At 37.0% G+C, this 20,615-nt stretch overlaps 3 protein-coding genes across 3 annotated transcripts; all 3 read right to left on the bottom strand.

The window, feature by feature from the left end:
• Positions 1 to 1,216: 1,216 nt before the first annotated feature.
• On the bottom strand, positions 1,217 to 4,890 carry LOC126788466 (elongation factor 2). The gene is made up of 4 exons (XM_050514463.1): positions 4,825 to 4,890; positions 4,348 to 4,395; positions 4,174 to 4,261; positions 1,217 to 3,877 (listed from the first exon to the last, which is right to left on the bottom strand). Exons 2-4 carry the CDS (start codon positions 4,348 to 4,350, stop codon positions 1,437 to 1,439), a joined length of 2,532 nt encoding a protein of 843 aa, XP_050370420.1. The 5' UTR covers positions 4,351 to 4,395; positions 4,825 to 4,890; the 3' UTR covers positions 1,217 to 1,436.
• A 562-nt stretch (positions 4,891 to 5,452) lies between these two features.
• Positions 5,453 to 9,584, bottom strand: LOC126788468 (uncharacterized). The gene is made up of 6 exons (XM_050514465.1): positions 9,531 to 9,584; positions 9,199 to 9,299; positions 7,846 to 8,107; positions 7,550 to 7,746; positions 6,659 to 6,846; positions 5,453 to 6,157 (listed from the first exon to the last, which is right to left on the bottom strand). Exons 2-6 carry the CDS (start codon positions 9,297 to 9,299, stop codon positions 5,859 to 5,861), a joined length of 1,047 nt encoding a protein of 348 aa, XP_050370422.1. The 5' UTR covers positions 9,531 to 9,584; the 3' UTR covers positions 5,453 to 5,858.
• Positions 9,585 to 11,074: 1,490 nt separating this feature from the next.
• LOC126788471 (transcription factor JUNGBRUNNEN 1) lies at positions 11,075 to 14,043 on the bottom strand. The gene is made up of 3 exons (XM_050514467.1): positions 13,782 to 14,043; positions 13,082 to 13,410; positions 11,075 to 11,542 (listed from the first exon to the last, which is right to left on the bottom strand). Exons 1-3 carry the CDS (start codon positions 13,990 to 13,992, stop codon positions 11,102 to 11,104), a joined length of 981 nt encoding a protein of 326 aa, XP_050370424.1. The 5' UTR covers positions 13,993 to 14,043; the 3' UTR covers positions 11,075 to 11,101.
• Between the last annotated feature and the right edge of the window lie 6,572 nt (positions 14,044 to 20,615).

Here is a 20,615-nt window from a genome sequence, read left to right as displayed (position 1 = left end):
ATTATGACAATCATGTGTGGTTGGTGGACTTGCTAGAAGATTTGTTTTCGGCAGGGGAGGTAGAGTTGGTTGCCCAGATTCCCTTGAGTTCTAGAGATACTGAGGATAGATATGTGTGGCATCATGACCGTAATGGCATCTTTTCAGTTAAGAATGGGTACCATGCTTTCTTTCAATAAGTTAATTGTTTTCATAAGGAATCTTCATCAAGTGGGAGCTTTGGTGGCATCTCTAAGGGTCATTGGCAAAGAGTGTGGAGTGCAAATGTCCCACCTAAAGTGAAGATATTTGTTTGGAAATTGATTAGAGCTTGTGTGCCCACTAGGGCTGCCCTCCAGCGTCGACAGGTGGTTTTAAGTTAGGTATGTTGCCTGTTTTGCGGTGGAGATATTGAATATGATGTTCACTTGTTTAAACTTTCCCCAACTCTGTCTTGTTTCTGGCTTTATGGGCCGTTGAAAACTAATGCTAGAGAACATCCATCTTCCACATTGGTTGATTGGGTTATGTGCATGCTTGAGACTCTCTCGGTGGAGCATAGAGATGTTTTTCTCATGAGTTTGTGGGGTATCTAGACCAAACGAAATAATGTTTACTGGAATGGTGCTAGCTGTAGACCCATGAACATGATTCAGTGGGTGGAACATCTAGGGGAGTATCAAAAGTTCCACCCGAAATTGGTACAGAAGAAGAGACCCATGACAAATTGGGAGTGTCCCCTGCGTTGTAGACTAAAAATTAATGTGGATGGAGCTTTCGATAACGAAAGTGGGAATAGAGTTGTAGTTAGAGATGCATCTGGCTTGGGTATCGCCGCATTAGCTAAGCCAATTAGGCATGCACACTCGCTTCTAAATATGGAAACAGAGTCATGCAGGGCATTCGTCAAGGTTGGCCGGATATTAACATTGAGAGCGATTCAGCCATTCTAATTGCTGCTCTTAGCATGGAGACGGTGAACTATTCGGACTTTAAGAGGTAAATCGGGTTATTGATGATTGTAAAAGCTTTCTTCAAGCTTTTCATTCTATTAGGATCAGACATTTACCGTGAAGCAATGTTCAGGTATTATGTCCTCCTATTGCAAAATTTATCTTTTATTTTAATAAAAATAAGCGTGGGATGAGCCTCCGGCTAAGCTGGGTTCCAAACCCCTTTGAAAAAAAAAGTACATATAAGGTAAGATAGTGAAGAAGCTCAAATGAAACATACGCAGTCATGGTAAAAGCTAAAATCAAAATATAATGTACCAACATAACGAAACACAAATTGCAACTATTTCAACAGAATGACTACAACAACAACAACAACAACAGGGTAACTTGAAACATGACGATGAAAAACTGAAACAAAAATAGGCAGTGAGTGCATCGTACTACAGGCAGCAAAGTAACTTTTCTCATCAATGGGAACCAGATAAGAATAAAATGAGTCTCTCAAAGCTTGTCCTCGAAATCGGAAAGCGGGGTCATTTGCTCCTTCAAACCCTTCCTCTTCCGGATGTCTTGAACCAGCACAGCTGCCTGGGAACCACCCTCCAATGGATCAGAAGACATCATCTCCCAATGATCAAACACACACTGCGGGAAAGCCTGTCCTGAAGTGGAAGCCCTCAACTGACCAGAGAACCCAAAAGACTCAACGACAGGCAGGTATGCCTTGATGTTGTACAGTGGGGTACCAGGCCTCTGCATTTCTTCAAATACATGTCCACGCTTCTGATTGAGAACACTGTAGATACCACCGAGAGCACCCTCAGGTGCTTGAATCTCAACAAGATACACCGGTTCAAGGAGCCTTGGCTTGGCTGTCAGCTGGGAAGCATAGATGACCCTCCTGGCGGTTGGAATGACCTGACCACCTCCTCTGTGAATAGCATCAGCATGAAGAACAACATCACAGACTTCAAAGCAGATACCCCTCATGTTTTCTTCAGCCAATGCACCTTCCTTTGAAGCCCACTGGAACCCAGCAACAACAGAATCCTTGATTTCATTGAGGTACTGGACTCCCTTACACATATCAACCACCATGTTAGGACCAGTGGTCTCAGGGCCAAAACACCAGATTTTCTTAGCAAGATCCTTGTCCCAACCAAATTCCTCAGCCAGGATCTTGGATCGAATTTTAGGATCATCTCTTGGACCAATACGACCATCATCAATGGCTTCAGCAAGACCCTCCTCCAATGGGCGTGCTTCCATGTACAGACGGTTGTGCTTGTTGGGAGACTTGCTCATCACGGTACGGCAGGACTTCTCAAGGACTGTCTCACGGAAAGACACAACAGGGTCAGACTTAATAATCTCAGCTCCACCCATGAAATCGTCCTGAAGATCCTTCAAACAGATCTCAAGATGAAGTTCACCAGCACCAGCAATAATGTGCTCTCCGGACTCCTCAATAGAACAGACAACCATAGGATCGGACTTGGCCAGACGTTTAAGCCCTTCAACAAGCTTGGGAAGATCAGAAGCAACCTTGCACTGAACAGCAACACGCACAACAGGTGAGACAGAGAACTTCATGGCACGAATAGGGTGAGCATCGCTTTCCTTCTCATTTGTCAAGGTAGCATTCTTGGTGATGAACTGATCCAAACCGACCAAGGCCACAGTGTTACCACAGGGAACATCCTCAACAGTTTCTTGTTTCTTTCCCATCCAGATAACAGTCCTCTGTACATTCTTGACATACAGATCCTTCTTTTCACCAGGAATATAGTTTGGTCCCATGATTCTAACCTTCAAACCTGTTTGGACCTTCCCAGCAAACACACGGCCAAAGGCAAAGAATCTACCCTTGTCAGATGCGGGAATCATCTTAGATACATAGAGCATAAGAGGACCGTCAGGATCACAGTTTCTGATGGCATTAGCATACTGATCATCCAGGGGACCCTCGTACAAATTCTCCACACGATACCTCTGAGCAGTATGTGGAGAGGGAAGGTGAAAGATCATCATCTCCAATAGGGCACTACTGGCAGGCAGCCAGGTCTGCATAACCCTCTTCATCAATGGTTTTCCCATCAGATCTTTTTCCTCACCCTTCATGGTGATTCCAAGCTTTGTCAACATGGGCCAAAGCTTATCTTTCTGATCATTCATGCAGGTAGCGATAACCTGCTTGATGGGCTCATAACAGAACTGAACGAAACCACGCTTGCAGGTAGGAGAACCAGTGTTCTTGCTGGTCCACTTCTTGGTTGCTGGGTCAAAAAAGTTCTCACCCCAGAGTCTTTCCATCATCTTTGCCTCATCGACCTTAAATTTATCAGCATACATCTTGGCGAAGTTGGTAAGAGTAAAAGCCCAACCGTGCAAACCAGCAGAGAAAGCAACTGTTCCTTTCTCAGGGTAGACCTGGACATCACCAAGAAGAGGGTCTTCGTAGGTAGCCATGATGACATTAGCATTCTCAATAACCCTTTGGAATGTCTGGTAGGCCTCCTCACCATCCACCTGGAGCTCAAGGAAGCACCTGTCCATCTTGTTAACGGTCAAAACGGGCCTGATCCTTTCTCCCAAGGCTTGACGGAGCACGGTCTCAGTTTGGACACAGACGCCCTCAATACAATCCACCACCACAAGTGCACCATCAGTAATACGAAGAGCAGCTGTGACCTCAGATGAAAAGTCAACATGCCCAGGAGAATCAATGAGATTGATAAGGTACTCATTTCCGTTTCTCTCTCCTTTAAACATCTTCAGCGACTCATCGGTCATCTCATAGTAGAGAGAGATTCCAGTAGATTTGATTGTAATACCACGCTCTGCCTCATCTGCACGGGTATCCGTCATACGGACATCACCAGCAACTTCTTGTGCAATGATACCAGCGGCAGCAACAAGGGAGTCGGTAAGGGTTGATTTACCTGAAAAGAACCAAATTCAACATTATTAGCTCACAACAGTCAAGCGAAAAAGAAAAAAAAATCAAAGAAACTCCAATTGTAACACTTGAGATAGGATACTGTTCCCACGCAGAAACAAAATATCAGTCAGCTGCGAAGCTGACTCTAGTCTATACATAATTATAAGAACTACCGCACATTATGACAAAATTATCCGAAAACTTGCAGAAACACCCCATACTTGTTCGTAGATCAACAATTCACGAACGAAATATCTGGCACGCACAAAAAAAAACAGGAACATAACATGTACTTACCATGATCGACATGGGCAATAACGGACATATTACGGATGTTGTGCTTGTAGTCCATAATCCTTCGCAACTCTTCCGCTGTGAACTTCACCTGCTCACACAGAAAAACTCCATCGTTAAAATTACACAAGTCAACACATTACACATATCTCAAAAATCAGAATCCAATTGACTTACCATCTTGACCGACTGTAAATGCCACCTCTCTGTAATTCAAGTTACAACCTGCATAAAACAACCAATACAAAACAGTTAAAAAAACAAACACGTAACCAGTAACAACATCATCCAACTAGTTCAGTAATAATCTTATAATCGCTACAACGAACACCGCCGCAAAGTAAACGAGAGAAAAAAAGTAGGTCAGCAATACATCTTGTTTGATTGAATCTGTGCACAATGGATTCCATAAAAGCAAGCTCAAAAGCTACTACGAAGCTAAATACAAGAATCGACGCATAAACAAATCCAACCCGATCATATCAAAGCAGTAAGAGTAAATCATACTAGTTCAACCATCCAAATCACGGATCTTAAGCAAGAAAAAGCTCAAAGCAAGTACTGGAAATCACAAGAGCAAAGTAAACAAGCAGGTGAAGCAGGAATAGAAAGACTAAGCTCTCTTCAGATCTAGAGAGAGAGAGAGAGACGAACCAGGTGACAAGAGGCAGGAGTGAGGCGGCAGAGTAGAGAGAATGCAGAGTTTGGTGGCTTTTCTATACGAAGCGAGGTGAGGGGCAAGAGGAGAATAAATTAGTGGTATATGCGGCTGTGAAAGTCTTCGTTATCTAGGGTTTTTCCTTTCATTTGGGCCGGGCTTTTCTTTTTTGGTTTTGTTCTAGTTTAAGAAGCTAGCTCGGGTTTATACAAGGGTGGAGTGAGTGAGATCTATAGGTAATTGGTATCAAAGATGATTTCTACAATGTAGGACTTGGATTTAGTAGTTGGGTGAAGTTAGGAGTGTGAACTATTTAAGACTAATTTCCTTGTTTCTGGGCAAATAACTTCAACGAAGCCAGTTCAAGCGAGTTTTGATTCTTGAATGAATTAGTTACAGTCGCATATTAACTTATCTCAAAATTGAAAATATTTTCATTTCGTGCAATATCGATAGTCATTGTGTGTTGTCTTTTAGGTAAAATCTGTTGAATTATTTGCTTCAAAGTGATCCGTATCCAGTGTTCGAGTCCCAACTTTCACCCGTTTGTAGCCAACAAGTTTGTGGTGTCTTTAGATTTGTGCGCTTGTAGCAAGAATTTTGTCCATCTTTGGCTACACTTGGTACAAATGCTCGTCTCTAGATTTGTGCGCCTTAGCAAGTCACTTCTATTACAATAGCAAGCTGTTTTTATATGCCTGCTTTACTTGACCCCAACAAAAGTTTTTATGTATTGGCCATTGGGCAGTTGCCATTGCTGCTTAACCAAGAAAATAAAATAGAAGTGAAAACTTACTGAAAGCAAGTCTTTCTGATAGTCTCGCAACCAAGATTACTACCAAAAGAAAAACAATTCTATGGTATCTCTGAATACAACTGCGATCAGTATCATATAGCAACTGCTTCTTTTTAAGATACATATTAGAAGAAACAAAGGGGGAAACCGCATCCTTTAGCATACATTGACAGAGCCAAGGGCAAAGTGCACAACCATTAACATGGTGCAAGTGTGTAACAGCTCGAGATAACTCTATTTTGTCTTCTTTGCCAACTTCTTTACTTGTTTCGAGGTTACGAACTCAGCATCGTCTCTGATGAAACTCCACCAAATGTAAGTTAGGGGGATGGTGGTGGCATGCCAGACCGCATGAGCATCCAGAAAACCTTCATACGGTGGGAAATCATAGATTTCTAGTAGCATTGCAAGTCCACCTCCAACTACTACCAACCACAATTTCCAACGAGATGGATGGTGACTAACACCAGCCCAAACCGCCCAAATAAGAAGTTGGGCCACAGCCATGACAACACAAACTTTCATGTTCCAACCTGCAGGGTAAAGCAAGTCATCAGAATGGTGACCTGATTATGATGTTGTGTAAACTTCTTCCTTTTTTCAAAGCCAAAATGGATCAAGGAGTATATTTAATCAGTTGCCAAACTGAAACAAATCAGAAATAGTTGAATTTTAGGATTATCACATAGAGGCTAAAACCCAGGAAACATAGGTCAGAGAAAACAATAAGCTTCCATAGAGAGACTTTCCACCATAGAAAGGTAGAAAGGATATATTCATGTTTATGGTCCACTTGTGTGACTTCACAAGCCTACAAGTGAGCACTGTTGAAATAGATATTATTCAGCATTCCCCACAAGCTTACTGCTATGGTTAAAGAAATTAGAAACTACATAAATTAGAAGATCAAAGGGAGAACAATTTATAAATATGTTTGTGTGTGCCAAAGTGCCTGAGTAACCTTTTAGAATATAGCTTCATTGGTTACTGAGAAAAATAAAATAAGAAGGATAGAAAGGGGGAAGATAATATACCATAATCCAGTTTATAGAAGTTGAGATACAATATGTGCGTAGTTACAAAAGCAATCAGTGGAGCAGCAACCATAACTCTGACAGCATCATGCCTTACTTCGAAACTTCTGAGTATGGAAAGAATGAGCGAGTACCCAAGTAATGCCACTGCAGCTGAGTAGTCTAATTTCTCTGTCAAATCCACGTCTCTGTGGTTCAATAAAAAAAAGTGATGATCAGGAGAAGTGTGACTGTGTGAGTGACTCAGCTCCCCCAACAAAAAAAATATATCACTTTCCATTCTTCCTATTCTATTGGTAGACTGTGGTATGGGTGGAAGTGTCAAGGAGGAAGGTATCTGATCCCAGTTGATTAGTATGACTAATACGAGTTTGCTTCATAAATGAATCTTTTTTTCTAGTTAATTTAACTGTTCTGCCACGATGTGTATGAGTCTACTGTGCTCTCAGACTCATTCTAGTCACCAATTTAGCTGTCTCATAAAAGGTGAATATTTGAGTGGTGTGTAACCGAAAATTTTCTGCTATAATAGTAACAACGTTGTAGAACATTAATTTAGTCTAAACTAACTTGTGCCAGCCATGTCAAAGGGTCTTAAAATGTCTATTTCTTTATTTTCATTGATGAATGTAAAAATAATTGATTTTCCAAATATATATATATATATATAGCAACTGTTAGATATGAGTCCTATGACACTTTACTTTTTGTAACTAACTAACTATGCTATCTGAAAGACTATAACTTCATTGTAAATTGAAAGAAACGTTATGGATGAAGGACCAATATTGAATGTATTGAGCTTATACATGAGAACTTATCAAGAATGGAAAACGCATGCATATATTCCGCACATCATGAGCAGCGTGACAACAAAAAGGAGAAGCTTACCTACTATGGAAAACAGCACTCCAGAACCAGCTGTTCAAGGCCAAGAAACCATATATGTGCCACAAACAGGCATAGTCATAGTACGCCTTCTTATCTCGTCTCAATGGTAATTTATAGAATAATACGATGATTAATGATACCCAACCATGAAAATGCAGAGCAAGGTTGAGTGCAGAGAAAGCTACAGAGGCAGGCTCCTAAAGAAATCGGTGACATGTTAGATTCAACGAAATACAAAACCATCATGAGCAAAAGAAAATTTTGCCAAGGCATATATAGCCTGTAAACAAGCAAACCTGGATTCCATAAACACGCTTGAAGGGCCATTTACCATGATATTTGACCGGGCCATAACCAGCTGCTTCTCTTTCCTTTTCTCTGTCAACCATACAATAATAACGGCAATCACCCTGACAGTCCCATTGTTTCCACTGCAAATAAAGAGGTTCTTGCAGGAACCATGGTCCATCAACGGAGGCCCCGCCTGAAGAAAAATTGCAAGGTGGGAAGCATCTCTGCGCTACACATCCAGTTTCTTCACATTGTTGTAAGCAAGCCCTACAGTTCCAAGTCAAATGTCACACTGTCAATTCCAAGCCCTAAACAGTAAATTGATATGACAGCTTACAAGTGTATGCAATATAAGCCAGACTTATTAGTTGTGCAACATGGACGGAATTTTTTTTCCCGTCAAATAAAGTAATAAACAACAAACAAACAAAAATACTCAAGGAACCTTTTACAAGTCAATACTGAACCAATAATTACATATTTAGAGGAAGTAGATATCAAAATCATTTTCAAGTGATTCTAAGAACATTTATAGTTCTTTACAGATAGGAATTGAAAGAAGGCATTACTGAAAAAAAAAAACTAGAAAAAAAAAAGAAGGAACAAGAAACATGGAAGAAGCCTCTGTTATATTAGTCCAAAAAAGCGCTGAAAGTTACTGCTTTTTTGAGTACCAATTATGGCTGAGAGATGAGAGAAATGAAAGAAAGCTTGTTGACACAACAACATTTATTCTTGTAGAATGAGCACTTATCATCTATCCAGCTGACAGGGACACAGATTCTTATCACACAAGTAACAAACAACAATGCTCCATGCCTCCTTGCTATAGTTCTGAATGACCAGATTCAATCTATATTTCCAAACAATAAGCACAGAACCGAACTCATATAAGTTGTAGCCAGATCCAACCAGAGTTAAGCAAGCCCCCATGACCTATTTAGTCTGGTGGTATGCACTTGTTCCTAAGGACACAGTTAACATCCCAAGTTAAAGCCTCAGTCCCTCAACTATTGGAAATAGAAATAGAAGTGCAAGTGCAAGAACGGTAACCAATCCACTAAATTTCGGATCAGTGTATTACCATACGAAATGCAAACCCAAAGATCAATGAAAATACTACTCTTCTCCTTCTAAAGTTCTATCAATACTCCTTCAGCTGAAACCTCCAGTCATTCAGAGATAAATAGCTAATATAATGCTGCGAACGCCTCATTTATCTACATTGTGCTCTAAACATGATCAATTAGGACATCACAATGCACATTCTTTAAAGCTAACTCGATGATCACTTAACACGAAAACCTCAGAACAAATATACATAGCTATGGATATACTGACATTAAAAATTGATGTACCTGTAGTGAGGATCAGCATCACCAGCACTGGCATCTATAGCTTTGAATCTGAAACCCCATAAAACCACCACAAAGAAAGCTACCCAGTTGTGCTTCAACATCTGAAACAATCAAATCACCAAAATCAATACTGCAAGATTTGACTTAATGATTACTTATAGCCTCCTATGAACTAAAATATTCACAAGCCAGAATCAATTTAGGTTCTTTATGAAGCTTCAATCCTAGTGAGTTCAATTAGCTCCATTTTAATCCAAATTGAAACCGATCTTATGGTTTTACAAAAACAAATCAGTAAACGACGTGGCTTAGATCTGAGATGGGAAACTCACCGGAGCACCGGAGTCTCTGTCTCTTCTTTCTTCCTTGGCAACAGTGACAGAATGACCCTTTCAAAAAGCTCAGAAGCTGCTTCTATTTGCTCCAGATTGAATTCGGGTTTGGGCTCGGATGTTTAAACGTCTGGGCCTGAAACTGGTTCAACTGACCCAAAGATCATATTCTAGATACTTTTGACTTTCTATTCTGAAAGGTTTTGGTCAGAAATTTGACTTTTATTCTAGCCTCGTTTCCTTAATTCTTATGCTGATTTTGTCATGTGTTGAAGGGGTAAGATTTCTGAATTTTTGACCAGAGAATGTAGATAGTATTATTAATCCGATCTCAATGTTATGAAGTTAGTAACTCTTAGATCTAAGTATGGTGTTGTAGCACTCATCATAAATTCATATAAAATTAATTGGAGGTGAGAAATTTCAATAACCTTTCAGACAATTAGTGACTTCGAAGAAAATTTGTTAGTTAATATAGCAATACCTTGCTCATCGTCTGATTTTCCTATCATAGTCAGTAGCTTGTGTGAAGGCATAGTCAACAAGCGAAACATGATTGTATGAAATTTCATCTAAGAAATTAGTGTGTGATACCTACATTAAGAGACATGACAACAAGTTTATTGTTATTTTGGTAAAAACAAAAAAAAAGTTGCTTTCTGTTGTGAAATTTAAGTTCTACTAGGCTCACTTAATTACAACACATTTTTTTACAAGTTAAGAACAAAGTAATGGTTGAATTGGTGTCAATATAGTAACTTTCTTCAATTATATGTAAAGGTGTAAAACCTATGTGATTACTTTTTGGTTAAGATCATATCGTAATTTTAGTGGTCGTATACATCCTACTGTCCTACATGATGACCCATTAGGGCGCATTAGATATATATCTCAAAATATATAAGAAAGAGATCGAGTAGTGTTTAATAATTCAATTTCCACTTTTGTAGAGTTCAATCATATATCTAATTAAGTAGTAAACGATCCAACTATAAACTTATATTGAGCAGCCTCTCCCAATTTGTAATTTTGTAGAGTTCAGTCATGCTTCAGGCACGACGACGTCCTTAGATTAATAGAGTATAGTTTTGCTCAAAAGGTTGAACAAAAACAAAAGATTCTTGTAATCGAAAAGTTTGAACCGATTTAATTACTCAAGCGCTTATGATTGAGCCTTGGATTAGTGAGGAAGATAAACAATTACAAACCAGCACTCGTCAGTCTGGTATTACTTGTTTCAAGCAACATGAAAACAACCTGGTCGGCTAGCTAGGTATTCTGATTTGCAGCAGCCCCCTTATGACCCTGACTTTTTCTATCGAGCCATCAGAATTCATTGGATTAATATAGTTTCTAATGGAAATAATATATAGATATGGAAACAGGAATACAAGCTACAATAGCGCAAGTCGCAATCATACAAGTTCTCCTACTTGACTAGTTAGGATAAAGAAAAAACGAATTTCCTTGCCTCTAACTTACTAACTAGCTAAGCTACTATATATATCACTGATTGACTAGTTACAGTGCTATTGCGCATCATTATTGAAATTTCATAAGTACGTATCAGTTTACATAAACGATGGATCAAGAGCAAACTGTATAACTGATCTGAACTCCTCCCAGTTGTCGTTAAAAAAGTCAGGATTCTCAATATCTGCATATGAATTACTCGATGTGAAAGAATCCAAGTTGTATGGATGCGGAACAGTAGTCGTTCCGCAGCTGAACATGTCTGCATTCTGCAGTGTCTGGTCATCATTGCTTCCAATATTGTTATATTTAGTGTGGTTGAGGATAGTGGGTTTCTTCTCTTCGTAGCAAATGGTTGAATCACCAAAATTGATATAAGCTTCTCCATCAATGTTCGTGGACTCTTGATTACGATCTTCATTAGTAATCATATTGCATTTCTTTGAGCTGGATTGTTTGGCAGACAAGTCTCTCCAGTCTGGTGTATACTTTTTATGCGACACATTTCTCTTGAATATGCGACACAATGTCCAAATTTCCTGCATATACAATTCGCCATGTACGAGAGTCAATACGTAATCAGACCTTTACAAATGGAAATTTTGGAAAATTATCAAAATCATGCTTCTGGGTCTAGTTCAATTTGATGCTAGCCGTTTAGGAATTATTTCTGAGTCATGCATGCCTTGTAGTTCAATTTTAAATCTGAATTGATGCCGGGTATTATGTATAGAACAAAATATTGACGACATTGGCAAGTAATTGCTAGCTAGCTAGAATGCATGCCATGCATGGACTAACATGAACTAATTAACTTGAGTGTTGAGTCCTAAATTAAATACAATTAGACATTAATTGCTCCGTGTTCATGTATTATTGTATTTAATTTATCCAGTTTAGTAGTGCTTATATATGTACATACGTATAATTTAGATGCCCCCAATATATACGAATTATTACTTGCATGATAATTACACCAGTTACTTTGTTCCTCTTAGAGTACGACGTACTCGTTTAATTATATATGCTCTCAAACTGACAATTTTAAGTATTTATTGATTATATGAAGTTATGAACATGTCAGTACGTACTTGTTCAAATGTGTGTGTGTGTGTTTGTTGTTCTGTTGTGCAAACGTTCCACACACTTATAACATACCATGTCAAACTAGGTTACGATACTCGCGCATTGCCGCATGTTTTAATTATTTTCTTACAGTAGTTTATTAGTTTAGGGTCTGATTGTAAGTGATTTAGAGTTTTTATAATTGGTTTAAGTAGAGAGAATAACGAAGAAAACGAAATACAGAAATAGAGAGAGCAAACGAATGAGAAGAAGAGGAGAGAATAAGGCAAAAACAATTATATCCAGTGGAAATCAAGTAAATAAGCAAAAAAAACATGATATAAGTTGAGCCGAGCCGCAGATTGTATTATTTCTTGACAATAGTCTATTATTTTAGAGCCTGATTGTAAGCGAATTAGAGTTTTTAAAATTTGTTTAAGCGGAGAAAATAGCTAAGAATTGAAAGTGAGATACAAAGAGAGAGAGAGCTCATCGAATGAGAATAAATGGAAAGAATGAGGCAGAAAAAAATTATACTCGGTAGCAGTCGAGTAAATAAGCAAAAAAATAGAACATGAGCCGAACGAACAATGTTCATAAGTCGTTAAACAACATCACGAATTTTAGAATTTGATTGTAAGCGAATTAGAGTTTTAAAAAATAGTTTAAGTGGAGAAAATAACGAAGAAAACAAGAGAGATAGAGCAATTAAAGGAGAAGATGATGAGAAAATGAGACAGAAAAAAATTTGTACCCGATAACAGTCGAGTAAATAAGCGAAAAAAATACATAAGCCAAGCTGAATTGAGCCAACCGCTGGAGCCGGTGTTCATAAGTCTTGTGATGAACAGTTGATCAACAAATAATATATAGTAAAATATCTAGTGAGTAAATGTTACTGCCCCATAAGACATATATGTACATAAACAAACACAAATTGCAAAGGGATGTGTGACTATATATGTGTGTGAGTTTATATATATATATGTGTGTGTGTGTTTTTCATTACTTACAGCTTCTTGAAGATTAGTAGCACTCTGTGATATAGCGGTGCATGAGGTGTGGTTAGCCTGAACGTTGTTGTTGTCATTGGCGGAGGGACGGCGAAATTCGTGCATCATCCAATCAGTTTTGGTGCCTTTTCCGGCACTCCCCCGGTAGTAAACCAGAGTTTTCTTCAGTCCAATACAGTTGATGTTGGAATCATAAATTGGCTTATCTATCCCAGTTGCTTTCCAAAACCCAGATCCGGTCACTCTATTAGGTCTGATACTATTCTTGTACTTTCTCCCTCTTTTGCAGAAGAAGTACCACTCTTTGTCTCCTGCATTAGTTGTGGCTTCTGCAAAATATTTCACAAACTCGTTAGATACTATAAATTGGAGCTATACTAATTAGCTAGATACAACACCACAGCAGTTTCAGGTTTAATTAGATATGAACTGCTCATGATTATATAAGAGTGTCAGGCCGGGAACCTGTGACTGAGTGGCCGGTGAAGTAAGAACTCATTGAACTATTGAAGAGTTTGTTGCATTAAGAAAAGACTTACGGGTCTCAAGAAAAAAAAAACAGATAAATGGATTACTGCGCGCAATCAACTAATCCACCTTTGATTTGTTGCACTAAAAAAAATTTAGACTGAATTGGGGGAAACTAATGAGTAACCTAGCTAGTTAGAATAGAAATATAAGAGCTAGGCTTGATGCATACTTGGAAGATCCCAGGGATCGTGCTTGTAGATATCAATTGATTTGATGAGCTCTAAGCTGATGGGTTTCTTCTGAATCTTCCGGCGGAGATAAAACCCAACAAGTTCTTCATCTGTTGGGTGAAACCTAAATCCCGGAAGTGGACCATCCTCTTCATCATGATCCAGAACACCATCATGATCATCCTTGCAGCTAGTAATTTTCGCATCCATCTTCAAACAATCGATTGATGACCAATATAGCTTTGATATTTCCTTGAGTTGATTAGTGATTACGTACGTACTTATATATATATATATATATATATATATATATATATATCTGCCCAGGTCAGTGATACTGAAGGAATTTATGAAGATAAACAGTTTGGAAAAATGGAAGTAGCAGAAGCTTCGATGGTTAAGGTGGAGTCATAAGCTGGAATACTAGTAGTATTTATAATGGGAAGAAGTCGTCTAAAGAGCTTAATATATATCAGGTCAGAGTCATGAGATTTGACCCCAGGCTATCTTACACCAATTAACCAATATTTAGTTTTAGAGAGAGGGAACCAATGAAGATTTTTACCCGATCAATTAGTATATCAAATAAGAGAATGTTTTGGTCAATTCGATCTGTAAGCGATTTCAGTTCAATTTGCGGGAAATATAATTCATGGCAATGATGATACTGCCGGCCGGAAGAGATCGAGATCGAGTTGCTAGAAGAGAATTTGTACCAGAGACCAATGTACTAAGACCTGATCAACTCCTTAAATCTTCAAAGGTGGTCATGGTTAAAAAAGGAGAGTAGACCATCCCGGTTTAGGATTTATCAAGTTTTACTTAATAAAATTTAGAGGGGGTGTATTCAATCTAGATTTCAAATGATTTTGTTTGAATTCTTATAATCCGTGTAGTCTTACTGAATTGCATAATCTATGGATTATTTAAACTCTGTATGGATTTGAGAAGAATCTATTGTATTGTATTTGGAAGATTTTAATAGATTTTACGATGGTATGTTGGCAAAATTTAATTTTATATTACTTATCCCTATGTATTATTAAGGATTAATATCTCATTTTTACATAATCCTAAAGTCACATGAGTTTGATTCAATTCTATAAACTTCCATAAGTATCGATAAAACAAAGGTACAAGATCAATATCACAAAGGTGCAACTATCTTGAATGAGGATCAAAGATATAATAACAATTTTATAAACTTTCACCCAATTAACATTCAATAGTATTCCAAAATCTGAATTTTGATTGTTATACAATTGATTTTTTAGCAAAACAACTATTAGTACAATTATAAAAACAGCCATAATTTCTTTTTTGCCTACAACAATTATACCAAATCATAAGAAAAATCCAGAAAATTGATTTGAGCAATTAAAATAAAACACATGATTAAGAACATACAAATTTTTGACGGGAGAGAGAGAGAGAGAGAGTACATCAAAATCTCATGTCTAAATTCTTGATTTCTAACAAGCCTGATATGGTGTAAAAATACTTCAAAATCCAACAAAATCAACTAATAAATGAAATCATTCAAAATCAATCTATTTTTGAATACCACCAGAATTCATAAGAGTTTTTGAAATTTTAATTGAATACCTTGAGATTTTAATGGATTGTTTAAAATCGTAATTGAATACCAGAAGATTTCAGAAGATTCTTAAAATACAAGAAAATCTTATAGAATCCTAATTGAATACACCCGGAGAGGCGGCTCCCCAACCAAGTCCTCCATGAAAACCTCCACCGGCCGGAGGTCTGTGATGAAAGAGACAGCTTCCAATCCAATATCGTAACGTGAGGAGGCTCTCCAACTATAGTTAAGTATCATTTAGACAAGAATGTTAATTATAGTCTCATGACATCATTCACGGGTTACTTTTAGTTTAACTATGAATAGATTACTAAATTGATAAACGTTCGGAGTACCCATGTGTGTTAAGCCGGACACAGCCACAGCTTCCCACCTTGAAGAACCGACTTATATCCATCGATGGTTGTATAAGGATTGTTTAGGCTTGAATTTGGACAGGGATTCCACTCAAACCTAATAGGCTTGCGGATCTTGCCGATCCCCGTTCGGCCCCTCACCAATTTCTAACAAAATGAAGTAGAATACTAACCGGAGGATGGGTCGATCACGGATTAAACTTGAGCAGTGGCGGAGCGCCGGAGCCAGGAAAAGAAGACTCAGGGGGCCAGTCGCAAAAGCCTTAATATAAGTTGTCGTGTATATATTTTCAGTATAAAAGCTACATTATAGATATAAATTTTCTTACGATTTAAGAACAAAAACTTAACTTTGAAACTTCTTTTGATAAAGTCAGTTTAAAAACAAATTAAAAAAGTCACTAAAATACACTTTTTATTGAAATTTGAAAGTATGAGTAGTCATTTAACACCTACGTTATCAAAAATTTCTATTAATTTAGCATGGTTGAAGTGTTTGTACTGTAAATTATGTCAGTTAACACCAGTGGTATGTTATCAAACCAACAAATAGGGCCGGCGCCTAGGGGTGTTATATAGGAAGCACGTTTGCCAATTACCTAAACTTTACCCACCCCATGCTCACATTTAAAATCTATGTCATGTGTTTTCTTATTTGACTTACTTAACTATGGTTAAGATAAAATATATAATATATTGTAATAAAATTTAAATCCTAAAAGAAAAACTTAATTAACACTATTTTTTAGATTAATCAATTCTTTTGATTTTTTTAGAACAAAATCAATTGCTGTGTCTCCAAGACTTTTCAGATTCTCAAAAATTAAACTCTAAAAAGGATGATATTAGCGTCTCTGCAGTTCCACAACATGGTGAGATCACTACAGTACAAAAGAGAAGAAGAGCTTCATCCAAGACCAAAGGTTAGTTCATAATTCTTATATTCGTGTATTGCTCTCCTTATAGGTTTGGCTATTAAATTCGCTCTGATTAATTTCAAACTATAGATAACAACTCAAACAGACATGAGATAGGGCTGATAGGTGGCCCTTCAAATCCACATCCATATATTCAGGTAATTTTTAATCATCATGTAAATATTAATCATTGAAAATAAGAATGATAAGTTATTGATATAAGTTTGTGAATATGGATGTCTAGGAATCATTTGGGGTTGTAAATCAAGTCCAATATAATGTGCCATTCTTGTGTCAAAGATTTCCTACAACATAGCAACTATTGTACGTATGCACGGTGTGATCATAAGATAAATTTGTTAAAGTGAAAATAAAAAGAAATTATAATTTACTGATATAAATTTATATTAATAATTATGGTTAAATACTAGTTAAATAAGATGACACATGATGTAAATTTAGAATGTGAATATGAAGTGGTCAAAATTTGAGTGGTCAATAAATTTGCTTGGCACAGTTTCTTTGTTCTCCATCAAAGTTATATAATTAATACTAGTGGTGGGCAAGGATATGTTGACACATTAGGGGGTGCGATGGCACCTATTTCCCCCAACGTAGCTCCGCCTCCGAACTTGAGCTAGTAACTCATCAACACATGTTAGGATTGGTCATAGTATAGCTAGGACAGTAATTTTCTAATAGAATTCAAAACACTGTCGATAAACCTTGCAACAAGATTTGCATTGTGTTTCTGAACAAGATATAATTTCTAGTTTCCTTCAATTATCAAATGTCAACATGTATAATTGACGGTGATGAAATCATGAAATCCCAGTTGAAGAAGGCAGGCTGAGCCATTTACGCACCCTCAAAAGTTCATAATTAGAGGGGCGGCGCGTAGTTAGGGTACTCTGATTGTCAGATTAATACACATCATCTTATGGAGAACAAAATATCGCAGTTGACAATTTGACATGACAAGGAAGGAGTACATGCATGGCATGTGTATCGCAATCATAGCTCACAATTTTTCCACCTGAAACATCATCCAAAATTTCACACCAGTCGCGCTCAATTTTTCATGATCATGATCATGGTCATCACCACTTCACTTGTTTCCATTTTGGATACTCTCTCTCTCTCTCTCTCTCTCTGTGCATATATAGCCTTACACAAATTTGATGCTCATGGAATTGTTTGAAAACAGAATGAAGTTTTCCAAATAAATTAAAAAATGTTTGCGTATTGAAGAGAGGAGAGGCACTGCGTGGTGACAAGGATGAGAAGAGCATGGAGGTGATTGAATCAGTGCTGCCTTTAAATTTTGGTGTGGAGAGAGAATTCACAAGCTTATTCATAAGCTCATCAGGTCTGGAGTAAAGGTAGGTATTAGTTTCGGTTTGGATAGAGAGAGAGAGGCCTCAAAGCTATAGTCAGACGTTTGTACCAAATAAAAAGCTATAGCCAGACGAATTAGTCCAAGGATAATTTAGTAAAGTCAGTTTTAAGGTGTACAACTTGTAAAAAAGTGTGTTAAAATCAGTTTATTTAAAAAATTACTAAACAAAATAGAATATGTAATGACAAATAAAATTTGTTTTTGTTATCTTTGCACAATAACTCGTGCGATGAATTAACACGTGCATCACATGAATACGAGTCTAGTATTAATTAAAATTAAGATATATATATATATATATATATATACACGGTTAAGACTTAAGACCTCTATAAATTAATAATATTAGGGCTAAGGAAATCTTATTAACTAAAAAGTAGGGTTAGGATCCCGTCATCGCAATTAGAGTTAAATTTGAGATTTGTTCTTCATTCCCCTGGCTGGTTAATGAAGCGTTTTGATGAGATGACCCGTCAGTCCATGCGGATATATATACCATCATTGATTGATTCTATAGCAAAAAAAAAGGATCTTTACCTCCAATTAAGGGTTTATATAATTTAATTCTTCAAAACTTGCCAATTACTATAAGATCCCATAATGCAGATATTTGACCTAAATACCAGAAAACTTGGTACGATCAAGTGATGTTGTACTCTGATGCATGCGTGCTATGCTGCTTTGGTCCACTGATGGTTTGTATTGTACCGAGCCCTTTCCAATGAGGACTAACTTAATAAGGACTTTTAATCTTAACCATTAGATTAAACGAATGGCTCCTAATTTAAAGAGCAAACAAAGCAGAACTCCACCGAATCAGCCCACCCCTCTTTTCCACTCCTCGCCTTTCATCTCTCTGTTCTTCCTAAAAACCCAGAGAGCAATTTCCATTTAAAGGTCGAAGTTGTCGAACTTGGTGATTCATATTTGCCGGGATAAGCATTTATCAGCTCAGAAAGAAATTCACTACCAAGTAATCAGATTAATAAAATAAAATTTAAATTCCAACTCAATTAACAAAATCGTACTCAAGACCTCAACATCCAACAACCAACAACAAATTGATTTAACCAAAACCCAGAAACAGAATCGCTCAAATTCAAAAAGGTTTAGTCAAAGATAATGAAAACGGGTAAATTCCTCATATGGTACTTGATGTTTGGCTACTTGGACAATTTGGTACCTGATGTATGAAAACGGACAATTTGATACTTAAAGTTCTCAACTTTAGGCCATTTTGATACTTATGTCAATTTTAACCATATTTTCAGGGTTATTTCCGTCATCTTATCTCTATTTTATTTCATTTTTTCATAATACCTTCAAATTGCCTCTAAATTATCACTAAAAATTTGATAACTCATCCATTTAGTATCTGTGATGATTTACGTATATACTTTTTCATAATGTAGCTATCAATCTAAATTAATTTTAATTATAAGTATTTAAAACAATATTTTAATAAAAAATTATAATTGCATAAAGGAAATTTATTTCCTTTGTAAAAAATAATTAGGATACAATAAGTATATTAAGAAAAAAAAATTATTTTTGATATAAGTAAAGTAGATGCTAAGTGGAGTATATATATTAATTTAATTATCTCCAAAGAGACCATAATTATAGGAAGAAATAAAGAAAAATGTGAATTTAATGAGTTTAGGGTTAGAATGACGAAAATAACCCTAAAATATGATTAAAATTGATAGAGGTACCAAAATGGCTTACAAATGAGAATTTTAGGTACCAAATTGTCCGTTTTCATACATCAGGTACTAAATTGTCCAAGTAGCCATACTTTAGGTACCATAAGAGGAATTAACCCTAATGAAAACCCACTTCAATTGTAATCAACTAAACTAAGCTAATAAGCAAAAATAGAGAGGGTTATGATTTCTTGGCTTGCTCTCAGGCAAACGGGCATGACTGAAGTAAACCATACATCAAATTCCCATATGTATAAAAACTCTCACAGATCATCGTCCTCACTAGTCTTGATTTGGGTTAACAAGAGATGAGATGCGCAGACGGGAGAAGGAGTGGAATGATTCGGTGGAGTTCTGCTTTGGTTGCTCTTTAAATTAGGAGTCATTCGTTTAATCTAATGGTTAAAATTAAAAGTCCTCAACAAGTCCTTATTAAGTTAGTCCATATTAGAAATGGCTCCTGTATTGTACTACATTTTGTTTGTTTAATCGTTCACTGTAATGGTTTTTGGAGTACGTAAAGCAAGCAGCCCCATAACAAGAACGTGATATGCATGCATAGAGTATCTATAGATTCATGGTTTGTTAATTTTGAGCCCTCAAATTTTCAAGACTGGCTCACAAAGATGCTTTGTTAATTCACCTAAAGATGTGTGTCCTTTTTAGGTAATACACCTTAATTAAGATGTGTGTCATACATACGATTGATACGAACTAGCGATCCATAAATTTATGGTGAAAGTGAAACACGAGTTTTGAAATATCGATTGGTAGTAGTTATTTCACTCTGCAATGCAAGCTAGAGAAATAGTGCAAAATATTCGAGAGTAATCAATTATAGACTATGACTGTTGA

This window comes from Argentina anserina, chromosome 3 (genome assembly GCF_933775445.1).
Source record: "Argentina anserina chromosome 3, drPotAnse1.1, whole genome shotgun sequence".
Lineage (NCBI taxonomy): Eukaryota > Viridiplantae > Streptophyta > Magnoliopsida > Rosales > Rosaceae > Argentina > Argentina anserina.
The sequence above is the reverse complement of the archived record's forward strand: the minus strand, read 5'-3'. Positions and strand labels throughout refer to the sequence as shown.

What these genes read in the sequence shown, in the direction of transcription:
- LOC126788466 (XM_050514463.1), bottom strand. An exon ending in TATTGCCCATGTCGATCATG is followed by an intron (nt 3,878 to 4,173) that starts GTAAGTACATGT and finishes GGTTCTTTTCAG; the next exon opens with GTAAATCAACCCTTACCGAC.
- LOC126788468 (XM_050514465.1), bottom strand. Translation starts at nt 9,299, where the DNA reads ATGTTGAAGCACAACTGGGTAGCTTTCTTTGTGGTGGTTTTATGGGGT. An exon ending in AGCGTGTTTATGGAATCCAG is followed by an intron (nt 7,747 to 7,845) that starts GTTTGCTTGTTT and finishes CGATTTCTTTAG; the next exon opens with GAGCCTGCCTCTGTAGCTTT. An exon ending in AGTGCTGTTTTCCATAGTAG is followed by an intron (nt 6,847 to 7,549) that starts GTAAGCTTCTCC and finishes ATTGAACCACAG; the next exon opens with AGACGTGGATTTGACAGAGA.
- LOC126788471 (XM_050514467.1), bottom strand. Translation starts at nt 13,992, where the DNA reads ATGGATGCGAAAATTACTAGCTGCAAGGATGATCATGATGGTGTTCTG. An exon ending in CGATCCCTGGGATCTTCCAA is followed by an intron (nt 13,411 to 13,781) that starts GTATGCATCAAG and finishes AATATTTTGCAG; the next exon opens with AAGCCACAACTAATGCAGGA. An exon ending in CTACTAATCTTCAAGAAGCT is followed by an intron (nt 11,543 to 13,081) that starts GTAAGTAATGAA and finishes TTGTATATGCAG; the next exon opens with GAAATTTGGACATTGTGTCG.